The sequence below is a fragment of the Calliphora vicina genome, chromosome 3, assembly GCF_958450345.1.
Source record: "Calliphora vicina chromosome 3, idCalVici1.1, whole genome shotgun sequence".
Classification (NCBI taxonomy): Eukaryota; Metazoa; Arthropoda; class Insecta; order Diptera; family Calliphoridae; genus Calliphora; species Calliphora vicina.
In genome coordinates this window covers 29,727,973-29,744,868 of record NC_088782.1, presented here as the reverse complement: position 1 = coordinate 29,744,868, position 16,896 = coordinate 29,727,973, and the positions used below count along the sequence as shown (strand labels likewise).

The 16,896-nt window shown below is 30.9% G+C and overlaps 1 protein-coding gene across 1 annotated transcript in view; it reads left to right on the top strand.

The window, feature by feature from the left end:
• Positions 1–16,896, top strand: part of Rh50 — an 89,321-nt gene that overhangs the window by 17,423 nt on the left and 55,002 nt on the right. The window contains exons 2-4 of the mRNA XM_065504701.1: positions 6,708–6,876; positions 16,291–16,456; positions 16,566–16,827. Coding sequence (XP_065360773.1) covers positions 6,708–6,876; positions 16,291–16,456; positions 16,566–16,827 — 597 coding nt within the window. The remainder of the gene's footprint in view (positions 1–6,707; positions 6,877–16,290; positions 16,457–16,565; positions 16,828–16,896) is intronic.

The window sequence follows — 16,896 nt, the reverse complement described above, 5'->3', positions numbered from 1 at the left end:
TTCAAATTTCGTTCAATTATTTTTTATTGTGAAAAGAATTAATTCAAAATTTAGCTAATTCATAACGAATTAAAATCAAAAAAGAATGATTCACTTAAAGCTCTGTTGCATATATCGAATATTTTTATTTAGCGTTTCACAGCTTTTTCCCTCTACTGTAATACATTTATATTTAAGTGTGGATGTAGAAATATGTAGTCGTATAAATTGTCCAATAACACCCCACCCTTTAACTCATTCACAAAAATCGAGAGTTCAATAATGATTAAGTCTAATGAAGTGTGAATATATGCAAAAAGAGATATTAATTAATTTATATTGTTTTGCATTATTACAATTGCACAAACAAATCCATACACACACTTTCCCATATACACATACAGTTTTACACAGATGTGTTAAAACCCTGTAGATTCGGGAACTAGTTTTCCAAACTAATTGCAATACATACTATTATCTGGCGAATTTAACATGCCTATGGGTGCCATTTGTTCCTTTCTCTAATCTTTCTCTGTTTGCAGTTTTATTTGATTTCCAAATTTCGATATGTAAACCAGCGATTTTACTGTTGAATAGTAATACATAAATAACCAATTGATACTCTCTGCATAGCTTGATATCAAAACAGTAACTAGTCACAATAGTCTTTGTAAGACCTTAGCAAACAGTGTTATAGCTAAAACACTGCAGGGTATGTATGGTGGTATATCTATGTGGTATTTATGTATATCTACATTCAAGCCCAATTTGAAAGTGTAATTTATTTATCCATTAAATTTATACAAATAAATTTATATTGTCGAATAATTATTAACATGTTCAAAATGAGAATTAATGCTTAAAAGGAGAAAATCCATTTAATGACTTTAAAATACGTTTGCCGTATGTTGCTGCAGACAGCACACATGCTCGAAATGTTCGCAGTAAAATGTGTTGGAAATTTAAGAAGTTTTAATTAATTTAAAGTAAAAATATTGAAAGCTAAAACGAAATATAGCTATTGAGTGAACATCTAAAATCGACTATTAAGAAAGTGGACAATTTGGTTATTTTCACGGCCTAGAACGCGACATTCATATGCCTTAGAAGTGAAAAAATAAATATATTAAAAAAATCAAGTAAGATAGCTATAATCGGCTGTACCGAATCTTTTAGTATATAATATTTTAAAACCGGGAACAATATTTTTTTAAAAAATTTAAAAAAAAAAATCGAAAAGAAATTTAAAAAACATTTTTTTCACTAATAAATAAAAAAAATTTATTAAAACAAAACAATTTTGAAAAAAAATATTATTTTTTTTTTGTTTTTGAAGAAAAATTTTTTTTTTTAAATTTAAAATTTTTTTTTCCCGATTTTGAATTTTTTTTTTGTTTTTGAAGAGTATAAATTTTTAATAAAAATTTTTTTATTAGTGAAAAAATTCGGTTAAAAAAATATTTTTCCCGATTTTGACCTATTGTAGGTCCAACTTACTATGACTTTATATAAGTCGTTGGCAGGGACTTTCAAATATCTATCATTAAATATCCATATTGTCTAAGTTTGTTATACCGTTTCCAATTTCCACATTTTTTATTAGCGACACCATATATTCTGGATATAGCCATGTCTATATATATTCTGGATATAGCCATGTCGGTCTGTATGTTGAAATCAACTCTCCGAAGCCCCCAAATATCTTACATATATGACTGATACATCAATATTTTTGCTATAGTCCTGGTTCGATTGCTATTTAAATTCGAGAAAATCGACAAACATTTGCCTGAGATATAAGCAAAAACCTACGACTACCTCGATTTTTACATATTTTCTATCTACATACATCTGGATTACAAAGTCATTAGCATATATAATATGGATATCTAATGATAGACAATTCATAGATATTATTGGTGGAACATGTGTTTACCAACAATATTTTTTTTCAGTCTCTATCTTACGGTATATTTTTAATTTAGTGTCACTATACCAGAAAATGACTAAAAATAGCAGTCGTTTTTGACTGTGTGTTTATAGAACAAGTAAGAAAGTATGGTCGATCAAGCCCGACCATATAATACCCTACACTAAGTAAAAGAGCAAAAACATTTTTCTTTTAAAATTTCAATAATTTAAATTTTTGAGTGATTTTCGGAACTGGGCCTTATATGGGGGCTATGACCAATTATGAACCGATCACCATGAAATTAGGTCGTGTGATTTATGTCTATATGAAAGTTTACTATGTTGAATTTTGTGTGCATATCAAAATTTTTAAGCGATTTATGCACGCTAAAGTGATTTTAGGAGGTGGGTCTATATGGGAGCTATGACTAATTATGGACCGATCGTAACAAAATTTGGTGACATGAATTTTGTATATATAAAACTTATTTGGAGCGCAATTTGTGAAGATACATGTATAAATCAAACCTTTATGACCGATGAAGTCCAATTTCGGAAGCACATTTGTATGGGGGCTAGGTGAAATAATGGACCGATTTTAGCCAGTTTCAATAGGCTTCGTCCTTGCGCCGAATAATATGTACCAAATTTGATCGAAATATCTTCAAAATTGCGACCTGTACTCTGAGCACAAGGTTTACATGGACAGCCAACCAGACGGACGGACGGACGGACATCGTTTAATCGACTCAGAAAGTGATTCTAAGTCGATCGGTATACTTTAAGGTGGGTGTTAGACTAATATTTTTGGGACTAAGACTAATTAGACTAATATTTTTGGGCTTTACAAACATCTGCACAAACGTAGGGTATAAAAATGCAAAAATCCTGGTAAATAACTTTTTTTAAACGAAAGTACAAAATGCCTTTCTGTTATGCTGAATTGCATTATTTTTTTACATATTTTAGTATTATTTAGCACGCGTCACCATGTTTGTAATAAGGATTCGTTTAAGTAATTTCAACAAGAGCTTCATATTTATTATACCCTTCACCATGAGTGACAAGGGTATATATAAGTTTGACATTCCGTTTGTAATTACTACATTTTACATTTGCGACCCATAAAGTATATATATTCTGGATACTTATATATAACGAAGACGTTATAGACATGTCCGTCTGTCCATCCGTCCATCCGTCCGTCTGTATGTTGAAATCAACTTTCCGTAACCCTCAAATATCATACAAACATGATTCATACATCAATATATATGCTATAGTCCTGGCTATAGCGGGGACTATCGGCCCACAATGGCGACAAAATCGGCCCACAAATGGCTGAGATATAAACAAAAAACACGACAATTTCAATTTATGACCTATTTGTGATGTATATCAGGATTTCTATGTCATTAATATCTAATGACAGATATTTCAAAATCCTTTCCAACGACGTTTATAATGTCATACGAGTAGTAATGCGTACCTGCAATGGGTCAAAATCGGGAAATAAAATTTTAACCCTAGTTTTTTTTCACCAAAAAATTGTTCTAACATAATTTTTTCAACTATATTTTTTTTAACAAAAAATTTTCATTTTTTTTTAAGATTGAAAATCTTTATCTTAATGAATACCTTGGCGAATAAGATTCAGTAGAGCCGAATATAGCTTACTTACTCTTACTTGGTTTTTTTCATATAATGCTTCATAACATTAACTATGCCGATAGAATTTTTCAGATTTTGGTTTTTCAAAAAGATACGAATGAACGAATGTCTCAAATGTTTAGTGTTATTATTATATGCAGTAAATTTTCTTTTTTTTTGGTTAAAGCGACTGAATTTTTAGCCGATAAAAAACAATCATTTAGGTCATTATACGCGACATTATAATATAAAGAAAAACCATGGAAAAACAAGCAAGGTACAATTATTGGAAAGTATGTTCTCAATTATACATTCCCTATAACGTCAAACAAAAGAAAATTAGAAAAAACAAAACGAAATGTCTAAAACAAAAATAAATTAATTTGTGGTTTTATTAAAAAATTGTATGTATTTAGTTTTCTTCGTGAAATGTTTAACTCAAATTAAAATTTTTCCAAATAAATATGTGCTGGTGTTAATATAACGTACAAAACATCGTGAAAACAAAATAAAAAGTGATGAGAGTAAATGCTTTATTAGACGTTATAGGGGTAAATGTTGATAATTGTACCTGGTTGATTCTGCCATGAAGAAAAACTAATTGAAAATTAACCCATAATCGAGCAACATGTGTCTAAATGGAACAAATATGTAATGTAAATCATTTTGTTAATATCAAGCCATTAGCGCCAAATTATCGTAAGCGACAAAACACAAAATTTTACAGGAGAAGGTTTTTTCGATTATTTTGAAATTTATACATAGAATTAAAAATTTTATGATGCGATATATTATAATTTCGTTCAAGCTATTTGTTTATTTTTCAAAAATATTTAAAACTTTTGAGAATTAAAAATTCATGGATTGAAAAATATGACAAAAAATATTTTTTATTGAATTTTTGCATGGATGCAAATTTTTCGAATTGAAATTAAATTTTTATTTATGAATAGTTTTTAATGAAGTTTCACAGTTATGTAAAATTTTCTTTTTAAATGGAAAAATAAAAACGAATTTTGAAATTTATTATCAGCAATCCCGCAATCAATTATATTTTGATATCGAATATGCGATTTGAGAATTTTTGGCCTAAATTTTAATTTTACATAAAAAAATAGGTGTTTTTTGAATGGACCTGGTCCCCTCGGTAACAAAAATATTTATTTCTTTTTTCATTCAAAATATTTTATGAAAACTTAGCTTTCAGAAAGTATAAATTCCTTATACATCCTCTTAGAATTTTTTTGCGATAACTTAAAAAGAAAAAAGTTATTTTTTCCAAAAAAATTAGCAAAAATCGGCTTTTCAAAAATTCTTAAATTCAAATGCATATAACTTTGGACTTAGTTATTATTTTTAAACAGTTCTTATTTGACACATACGTATGTTGTTAGTCCAATGAAGGAAAACTGGAGAAAATCAGAAAATATTTGGATACGCTGATATCAAAAAAGTGGAGTAGGTTGGGTAAAAATGTTGAAAATTTAATTTTCAAATGCGAATATCTCCTAAGCTATAAGAGACAATTGATAGCTACGACTAGGTCTTTTTTAGCACTCGATGAAAAGATTTTAAGTGTGTAATTTTTCTGAAATCGGAGCACAAACGAAGAAATAGGATCATTTTAAAAATGTAATATACACGAGGTGTCCTACTTTGAGGACCTTGGTCACGGCCCTGGTGGGCAAATGAGGTCCACGTTCAGAACTTAAATTCGAGAATACTTCTTCTTTGCGCATGCGAAATTTCATTCCAACCAATCTAACAATTTAGAAGTTACAGATTTATTTCCCTCTTTTTTTTCTATACCACTATGTGTTGCTTACGATAAAATTCATTTACTGTAAAATTGACTTACGATAAAATCTTACCCCCTATAATTTTGAAGTTATTAACAATTCTGATATTCTGAGAACGCAAAACCTTAGTCGGTCCATAAAATTTTAATTTTTGCAATAAAAAAAAATTTTTTAAAATGTCGCTTACGATAATTTGGCGCTAAGGGCTCGACATGGGTCCATAAGAAAAAATAACGGTCTTTGTGATCGCCATTATTTCGATATACGTATAAATGGGATAAAGGACGATATTTTATAATCCTCAATATTTCTTTCAATAACTACAATAACTTTTGAATGAAATCTTAATATCTGTGTGCGCATGGAAGTATTCCCAATTTTTTTTTTTAAAATGTTGGTATTCAAATAAAATTCAACACAAATAAGTTTCATATATACAGAAGGCATGTTTATAATCATGTTCTCGGTGTAGGGTATCATATGGTAGGGCTGAACCGACTGTACTTTCATACGCTTGTCAAAATATCTAACGTCAACATTGTGGTGTAACTAATTGTAGATTTTTTAGTAAATTTACAAATATACACAATTCCATTTATTTATAAATTTACAATTAAAATATATTAAATTTTAAATTTGTTTACCTTATTACTGACAATTTTTATTTATTTTTTATTTTATTTTATTTGAAACCTCAGACACAGTAACAAAAGTAAAGCCGCGCTGCGCTGTTTTACGAAACATTGATTGACAGACAAACTTTGACAGTTGGATTTAATAAATGTCAAAACTGATACCTTATTTACAAGCGACGCATTAAGTGCTGATGGAATTTCAATTTAAAAACTATAAAATTAAACAAAATAAAAATGCAGTATGTGAAAAATAAAAGTGTTTATTTTTCATACCTGATTAAACTTAAATAAACAAAACTATTTCATTGTCATAGAAATCTTAAAGTTTGATAACAAACAAGCACACACTTCCCTTATCTAGAAGCGATTACATGTGGTCCCCCGGCCATAAAACAAATAATTCTACCCAATTAAAGCGTACACTAAAAAGTAAAAAATGTGAGGCCAAATTTGTACACAATAAAAAAAAAAGTGTTTGCTCGAGTTTAGTTTATCTCAAAAGTGATCTTAACTGTTGCTTTATTAAGTAAATTAAGCAAGAGCACGAGAGTGAGAAAGAGAGAACTAAATAAACATAGCATTAAATATGTGTTTATTTACTTAGGGATTAACTGGGAGTTTTATAGGTCATCTGACAATATCAGCTGATTTTTGGTGAAGATTATTTTAATGTTATTTTTAAATTATTTAACATACTGTTAATTTGCTTTATTTGTTTTGTATTTATTTACAGATTTCCAAGATATCCAAGTAATGATATTTGTTGGCTTTGGATTTTTAATGACATTTTTACGTAAATACGGTTACAGTGCCACTGGTTATTCACTATTTTTAGCTGCTTTGGTTGTACAATGGGCGGTTTTGATTAAGGGCTTTTTCGACATGGAAGATGGTGTAATACAGTAAGTTAATTAAAGCAATTGTTAAATAAAATATAAAGTTCAATATAGGTTAAACCAGATTAGGTTTAATTTAATTAAACCCAAATATTTTAACATGTTTTATTGAGATTTTGATGTTAAATAAATCAGACTTAATCAAGTATTTTATTTATGAGCAAAAAAATAGAAGAGTTGACTAGACGGATGTTTTTAAGGATTTATTATTCTAACAAGTCTTTTGAAAATGATTTTGGACTTCCAAAATCTGCTTTCCACATGATGACTGAATCTTTTATTTCAAAAACCAGTCAAGCAACAAATTATTTTTTTTGAGCAAATCAAAGAAAACTTCCTAGCAATCTAAAAATTACTTTTACAAAATTGATATTTTTTTCATATTAAAGTTATCCATCCTTTTTTTATCTATATTAATATATATTTTAAAAAACAAGTAAGAGTGCTATATTCGGCTGTGCCGAATCTTATATACCCTTCACCAAATTATACTTAAACATTTTAAATATATTTAGGTAAACAAAATTTATTTTTTTTTCCAGTTGTTTTTTTCATTTTTTGGAAAAAAAATTTTTCGATTGTTATTTTAAAATATATTTTTTTTAAATTTAAAATTTTTTTTTTATGTTTTTTTAATTTTTTTTTTTTGTGAAAAAAAAAATTCGGGTTAAAAATAAGAAATTTCGGTTAATCGGTTAACCTACACAAATTAATCGGTTTATTTGTTATTTGAAAATCGGCATTTTTGAATTATTCGAACAGTTAACCGACAAAAATTAATCGGTTAACCGATTAACGGTTAATCGTTTGAATACCCTAGTAGAGACCCTATAATTTTGAAAGTGCATGTTGAATAAACATATAGTGCAACTGGTCTGATTTTTTTACAGTGGGTCAAAGTTTTCATTTTTTGATCGAAGGGAGTATTATACTAACTGAAAAAAAATGTTGTAAGTTAATATCTGAGAGAATTCATATGATCTGAGTTATATTATGAAATTTTATGGGGATCATTTTTGTGGAAGATCTTAACCATCTAGCTACTCTCTTTAGGGGTCAATTTGACACATTTTTTGAGAAAATCAAAAAAAGTCCTTTCAAAAAGGACATTTAAGGATTAAAATATTCTACGAAAATTTTTGTCGAAAAATTTCAGTGGGGGTCACCAACGATACCAAAGTTGTAAATAAAGATCTTTACGCTTAATTATCAAAATTACATGACACCTTGGGTCTCACATTTTTTAAAAAAAAAATCACAAAAAATCTATTTATGATCCGAATGAGCTGATATTTATAGTCCTAGAAAAGATCTACAAAAAATGTATATACATATGTAGATTATCACTTTTAGGTCAAGAGTTATTTAGGTTTATTGTTTTTTATACCCTACACCACCATAGTGGGGAGGGTATTATGCGTTTGTGCAGATGTTTGTAACGCCCAAAAATATTGGTCTAACCTTAAAGTATACCGATCGACTTTCAGAGTCGATTAAACGATGTCCGTCCGTCCGTCTGGTCGGCTGGCTGGCTGGCTGTCCATGTAAAACTTATGCGCAGAGTACAGGTCGCAATTTTGAAGATATTTCGATCAAAGGACCAAGCCTATTGAAACTGGCTGAAATCGGTCCATTATTTCACCTAGCCCCCATACAAATGTCCTTCCGAAATTGGACTTTATCGGTCATAAATGTTAAATTTATAAATGTATCTCCACAAATTGCGCTCCAAATTAGTTTTATATATACAAAATTTATTTGACCAAATTTTGTTACGATCGCTCCATAATTAGTCATAGCTCCCATATAGACCCGCTTCCGAAAATCACTTTACGTGCATAATTCGCTTAAAAATGTTGGTATACTCACAAAATTCAACATAGTAAACTTTCATAGAGACATAAATCACACGACCTAATTTCATTGTGATCGGTCCATAATTGGTCATAGCCCCCATAGGCCCACTTCCGAAAATCACTCAAAAATATAAATTATTGAAATTTTAAAAGAAAAATGTTTTTGCTCTTTTACTTAGTGTAGGGTATTATATGGTCGGGCTTGACCGACCATACTTTCTTACTTGTTTTAATTTTGTTCGATCTTTTTTTAGTTTTTTTGATTGAATTGATTTTTAAAATATCACCTATATTTGCGATAAAGTCATCCTCTTAATACCTTATTTACATGAAACTAATATTCTTTCTGTCATTTTGTTTACAGAAAGGACAATTGTACAATTTGTGTCTTCTGACCTTATTACATGTATGTTAATGAGATATAATCTGCTATCTCTATTCTTTCTCATCTTAAATCCAGGAATGTTCTTAATAAATTAGCCATTAATTAGCAAAAGCAATTACAAACCCTCATTTAATTTTATATTTTCTCCTTTTAAAGACACGTCGTAATAATTTGCCGTAGTTGGTGTTGCATCATTCAATCTTAGACAAATGAAATGCGTGGAAACAGCATCACAAACAATAACAACAATAAAAATTTGTAGCTAATACTCGGTACATATATAAACTTAAGCTTCCATTCAACTTTAAACCCTGAACAAAAACAAAGTGTACCACCAACATTAAGAATTCCAATCAACTCTTTTCAATTTATACAAGTCTGTGTGTTTCTGTCCGTCCGTCCGTCTTGTCTGTCTGTCTACTCGATTGTCTGTGGATCCGTGAACAAATTCATATGCGTGTGAGTAAGGATATATGTTTGCAATGTGTGCGTGGCAGTAAGAAGTTAACAATAGAGGGAAATATCAAAAACTCATTTAGACAGTGCAACCAACAAGAAACTACAAGATATTTTCTTCAAGCGAAATTTAAAGAAAGTGCACTGAAAGAAATTTGTAATGTTTTCTTAGGGATATCGAGGAAGAACGAGCATTGTTATTGTTATTGTTTGTCTAAAGATTTATAGTTTTTCTAAATCATCGAGGGCTTTTTACCACAATCACCTCTGAATTCCCTAGAGGCCAGGGAACCCACACAGAACGGTTTTTATGATAGCATTAAGGTGGAGACTAGTCCTAGATCAAACTCATTATATGCAAGAGACTTGTCAATTTAATTTACACTTTTTAATCACTCTGTGACAGGCCACGTAACTAACCTCAAATCACTTGTTTTGTTTTGGATATGAAAATACTGGTCAAATACCTATATTGATTACAAATTCTTATTTATAAAGTACCAACTTTATATCACATTTACACCAGAAATATACTCTCTTTACATGACATGGAACTAGTCCGTTTAAAACAATTGACATTCCCCACAGGATAATTATGAAACTCTTAAACATTTAAAACAACTTTAAATTTTTGAATATCATATATCCTTCCTTAGTCGTAAGGATACCTTCTCTTTTTTGTAAGACAAACTACTTTGACTGTAGTTGAAATAATGAGGATTGTGATGACTACACATTACAAGAAATATTACAAAACAAAACATCAAGATCTTGAAAATACACACGCTTACAAGACAACCATAACAAAATAGCGCAGATTTCAAAGAATAAAAACATTCTAACATTCACCAACGCACAGTGGGGGATCTGAAAAAAAAAGTGGAAATAAATCTGTAACTTCTAAACGAATAGCCCGATTTTAATTTCCCATGGCTATAGAGGAGGTGTCGATAAGTTTAAGTTTTGAATTTGGGCTTAAACAATCTAGGGGGGCCGAGCCACAATGCCCCAAAGTGGGGCACCTCGGGTATATCAAAAATTAAAAATTATGCCAAATTTTTGTTTGCGATCCGATTTGAAAGATTTTTATATATATGGAATGTACTAGACGAGATCTACAAAAAACTCTTATAGTTTACGAGTTATTCGCATTTGAAAAGTAAAATTTTATTTTTTTTGCCTACCTTGGTCTGCCATTTTGCTAATAACGGATCCAATTCTTTCCCGATTTTCTTGAAGTATCTTTTTTTGAATTAACAACAAATTTATTAATAATATTAAGAAAGAATTGTTAAAAAATATCTACTGAGTCAAAATTTATGTGCATTCAAACTTAAAAAAATAAAAAAGTCGTTTTTTCGCCATTTTTTCGAAAAAAGTACCTACATTAATTTTAAATTATACAGAAAATGAGAAAAAAATAAATAATGTGTTTATATTTTTCTGAAAGATAACATTTCGGGAAATATTATAAAAGCAAAATAATATCAAACTTCGTAGTAGACCTATTTTTTATGTAAATTTCAACTTTAGACAACATATTCTAAAATCGCATAGCTGCTTTCAAAAAATTAAGACCAGTTTTGTATGTCCCAATCTGTTCTTCAATATCATGCAGAGGGATTTCATAGCATCTGACTTTGACTATAAGTCTGTTCAATAATCAGAACTTGTTACGAATTATTACAAATTGTTACTGGAAAAGCTTTTATTTATTCGAAAAACTTGCAAGAAAAATTAAATACAAGAGAGGAAGAATTTGAGAGAGAGAAAAAATTTACAAATTGTTATTAGTAATTTTTTCTACTTGTCTGCAAGTACCCAGAGTCTCTGGCAGGAATCGAACCCGCAACACCCAGATTGACATTTATTTACTTAAGCTAATCGTAATCGGCAGCGAAAACGAAATTCCATACATTTGCAACGAAAAAAAGTTCGTTTCAGAAATCGGTAACGAAAATTGACAACGAAACGGCACCGATCAGTAACGAAAATCCTGTCATTTAGGGCAGGAACGAAAACAACTTCAAGTAGGTTGTTTTCGGTGCTGTAGGTACGAAATTATGTTAATTATTTTTTTATTTCAAATTTAAAGAAAATCAAAATGAATAAAAAAAATAAATTTTCTTACAGCTATTTTTGGATTCATGTTAAAAATGGCTTTAGTTTTGTTAGTATCGATTAGGGTTTTTATCCCGGGAATTCCCGGGACAAATTTCCCGGGAATTTTTCACTACCCGATTCCCGGGATTTTTAGTCGGGATTCCCGGGAATTAAAAACTGACAAAACTACAAAGAAAACATGTTAGAACTCTATTTTCTTAAAAAAAAGAAGTGAAAAGTTTTTTTTACAATTTTTCGTTTATATCTCGGAAGTAATGGACCACTAATTATTATTATTTATTTGGGGTTTTTCGAATGAACATTTAAAAAACATATGGAAAACTGCACGATCTAGAAATATAGGTGAATAATCTTCAATTCCAAGATTGACCGGTGCGAATTATTCCGAAAAAACACTATTAGAACAAAGGTCTCTACTTTTGATCGCGGCACACCATTTGATATTTTCAAGTATAGAATTGATTTTGGCCTTGAAAGAAAACACAGCAATAGGCCTTGGTAAAAATGACAGCTTTATATTGAGTGTGTTTTGCAGATGTTGTATTATAAAAATTCACCTTTGAATCCAATAATTTGGAAATTTTCGAGATCAACATAAATTTTATCTCTTAACTATTCAATTTGAAAATGATTAAAAGTTAAATAAAACTGAATGAAGAAAAAACATTTTAACTCATTTTGTAGTAGATTTGAATCAAAAAAATTTAATCATTCAAAGTTTGAATAAATTCTTTTCTTAATTAACTTCAAAACTAATTCAATTTAAATGAAGCATTTGAAGGAAGATAAAGAATTAGATATTGCTAATGGATTCATGAAATGAAAGGCTGACATTTTTTAATTACGGATTAAAATTTTATTGAATTAAGATCAAATTGAATTAATTAATACGAAGCTCTATATAGTGATTATAACACAAAGTTTTTATATGAAATTTTGCTATAATATTCATAGTTTACAGTATTATTATATATTTCGGGAATAGCCGGGTACCCGGGAATGTAGAGAAAAATTTTACCGATTTCCGGTAATCAAAAAAGGTCGGGAAATTAAAAACTCTAGTATCGATAGAAAATTCCTAGATTTTTATGTCTATAGGAAGGATTCTCTATAACTTGATGTTTTACTTAAAAGTTGCTGGTTTAAACCGATGTATGAGATATCGCATCATTGAGCTGGAGATTAAAAACTCATATGATTCTTAGACTTTTAAAGCTGTCAAATTCATGATTTATGTAAGAGTTGACAGTTTAAGTCTACATCTGACAGATCGCATCATGGTGCTTGGAGACTGTGAACTCATAAGATCATATGATATAAGTTCTTGATATTTTCTACTACATAGTTTATTTTATTGTAATAGATGATCTCAATTAAGTAAACCTACAAATCTTTTGCCAGATATAGTTCTTTATCACCAATAAATAAAATTAATTGATTGGCAAACTGACCAACTACAAAGGTTTACAAAATTTATGAAATTATTGGACTCGAGAATTCAAAACGATCTTCTTAAATATTAACTAATGGGGTCTGGCTTCATCGAAATTTATTTCTTATTATAAAGTAACAAGATCGTTCTAAAAAATAACAAAGTAAAACAAATTAAACCAAATCGTAACTTCATAATTCGATTTCAGAGTAAGCAATACATACTTTTAAGAGATACTTGGATGAGAGAAAGTTTTTTCTGCTTTTGCAAAGAATACTTCCACTTTTGTTTCCAGGACTGTTAAGTGCTTGCAATTTTCCGAAGATTCATCAGTGTCGAAGCCAATCAAAGTGATAAACATAATAGAAAATCAATTTGTCCCTGAACGCCATGGATAGAGTTCTTTTCCAAAAATGTATATTTCCAATTAATCGAAGATTTTATATTATTTGCAAAGGTCAGCAGTATGGGAATCATTGTATTGTTCAAAACTTCCTAGGTAATATAAAAGAAGCAAATTGCAGCAAATGTTTTTGTGAGTTATCAAAATTCCGAATGTGAGTAACCCGAAAATGTTAAACCTTCTAAGACAATTCAGGTCGGTTAAGGGTTCAATTGGTAAAGTGTGGTCTTTCTTTGTTGATAGAGAAGATAGAAACCATCGCACACTAAATTCAAATAACCTCAGAACACAACTGAATTGAAGGTTTCCTGGAGTCATGTCCACTAAATAACAGCACCATTTGCAGTCTCCGAAGCATGTCATAAGGAAACTTCACTGGAGAACATACAGATCTGTCGATCCAATGGAATCTAGTTCTTACACGGCAGTTTTTAATGATATTCCTAGAGGGGCCATCCATGTCGAAGTCTCAAGATACCGAAATAATGTCCAACTTTATCGCGAAAGAAAATTTTTGGCACAACTGAGGTCGGGGTGGAGTAACAGGTTTAATGGCTACTGTTTTCGCTTAGACCATACTGTGCCGGTAGAAATCGCATTATTCCTTGATATTCATAGCAACGCCATCAATTTTGATGTCCCAAGATACTGAAATAATGTCCAACTTTATCGCAAAACTAAGAGTTTTTTTGGCACAACTAAGGAGCAACATGTTTAATGGCAACTGTTTTAGCATAGACCATGACATCCCCGGTAGCAGTAGCAGGAACGACAAGGAACATTGAGCTCACTGTAGAACTTCCGAATTTTATTTTATAATTTCAGCTGTTAGGACAACAAACTGCCACAAAAGGTTTTTGAGACGAAAGTATGTGAGACGGGCCCCAAATATTACATAGCTCATGAGTTTATTTAAGAAACCTAATCTAAAGCCAAAAACTAACTGCAGATTTGAAAGTAATGCCAAATTTTTTTATTAAAAACAACTTTGGACTGCTTTTTAAATAGCCTACACGGCTTTGCTGGCATATGTCGATATTTTCCATTTTGAATAAATGAGGCTGTATTTCATTGATGCATCATTAAATTTCCACCTTTAATTCACGAGTGGTTGTGATGTTCTTGGCATAAACCTTTGACTTCAAATACCCACATAAAACTAATTAAAATGGTATTAAATCTCGCGATCTAGAAGCCAATTATACTCACGAGAGAGTATATGACAAGGAAATGTCTCATTTATGTGTTGTTTCAAGGGCTGTGTGGCACCATGGTGTCCAAACTGTCTTCCACATCAATATCGTTCTATTTAGGCAGCAATAACTCTGTTGTCATATTACGATATCGAGCACCCATCAAAACTCACTGCTTGACCAATGCTTTAAGAAGATTGTTGTAAAACCCAACAAGAGCTTGCGAAATCATTGGGAGTTACTCAAGTATGATTCATTAAAAAGCAGGCAAATTGGGTACGAATTGAGACCGAGAGACCTTGAAAGACAATTTTTCAAATCCGAAATGGAGCTTCAACGCTATAAACAAAAATAATTTTTGCACCGAATCATTATTTACGATGAAAAATGGAGCCATTACAATAACCCGAAGCGTAAGAGATCTACACATATGATCTTCGGCCAACCAACCGAATCGATACCAAAGCCAAATATCCATGGCGCAAAGGTTATGCTCTGTATTCGGTGGGAGCGAAAGGGTTCTATCTATTATGAGCTGCTGAAATATGACCTGTTTCGTTTGAAGCGAGCATTGGCTGAAAAACGCCCATAATATGCTGCCAGACATGAAACCGTAATATTCCATCATGACAACGCTCGGCCACACGTTGCAATACATGTTAATAAGTAGTTAGAATGAAGTTTTGCTTCGCCCGCATTATAGTCCAGACCGTGCTCCGTCCGACTACTATTTATTTCTATCGATGCAGAACTCTCTCTCTGTGATCCGCTTCACTTTGGAACAGAGTATTCGAAATTGGCTTGATTCGTTCATGGATCGGAATCCATATGTTGCCAGAAAGATATAAAAAGGTCATAGCTAATGGGCAATACTTTGAAAAAATCCCAATATTTTTGCTCGACAAAAAAACATCCGCCAAAATTTAATTAGTTTTAAAATACTGTTTACATTGGGTTTAAGCTCTAAACTTTTAACTGTCAGACAATTTCTTTTTTTGCTGGCAACACTTTACTGCACAAATGACGGAAAATTCAAACACTGGGTTAATTTTGGGACACACTCTTATGAGATGATCCTGTGGGGTTCCTCCATACCATAGAATAAACGCATAGAACGGAAGGAGAGAGTAAAATATTACTCTCTTTTTGTTCAACCAATTTGGTATCATTCATGAGATAAAAAACAAAAGCTGGATATATTATAGCATATTAAACAATTTCAAGAATGAATTCCTTGCAATCTCTATTAAAAGGTACTGAAGCAAGAATAATACAAAAAAATCTAAACTACCTTGTATGTTCTCATGATTGAATGGAGTTTAAGTGAAAAAAAAACAACATAAAAATATAGTTAAACGCAACAATGAAAATAAGTTTATCAGGAAAAAGAAAATAATAATGAATAAAAAAATTTAATAAAATATGTAATTTAAAATTGTCTGCAGCTCAGAATGTTTCTCAACAATTATTATTGCTCAAACTTCGAGTTCCTTTAAACTAGCTGCTTGTTAGCTCCCACATAATTTTGTGATGCATCCTTTATAATTTCCTACTTTTTGTGTTCTTTGCAGTCTTTCCTTGGAAAACATAATTGATGCTGATATTGCTGCAGCTGTACCTTTAATTAGCATGGGCGCTCTATTGGGTCGCACCACACCCATACAATTGTTGTTCATGGCCTTGTTTGAGGTGGCTCTATTCGCTGCTAATGAATATGTGGCTCTACATGTGTTTAGTGTAAGTATTGATGGTAAATTTAAATTGGGAAAAGTTTAAACTTTTCCTAAGCTTAATGTTGATGGATACGTTACTTTATACAATTTTTGATTTTTATATGTGTCTGCAGGTGTGTGACGTTGGTGGCTCTATCACTGTGCATGCATTTGGCGCTTACTTCGGTCTGGCTGTGAGTCTAATGTTGCGTCCAAGCAAGGATCAAAATGAGCCCGGCAAATATGAAGGCGCCAATTACACCTCAGATATATTGGCCATGATTGGTACATTATTCTTATGGATCTATTGGCCCAGCTTTAATTCTGTATTAGCCAATGGTACTGGCCAAGAGCGTGCTATTTTGAACACGTTTTTGTCATTAGCAGCTGCAACAGGTAAGCACGTATTTAAAAACATTTACGGAGGCATATGAGTGAATGAGGAAACAACGCACATACAAATAA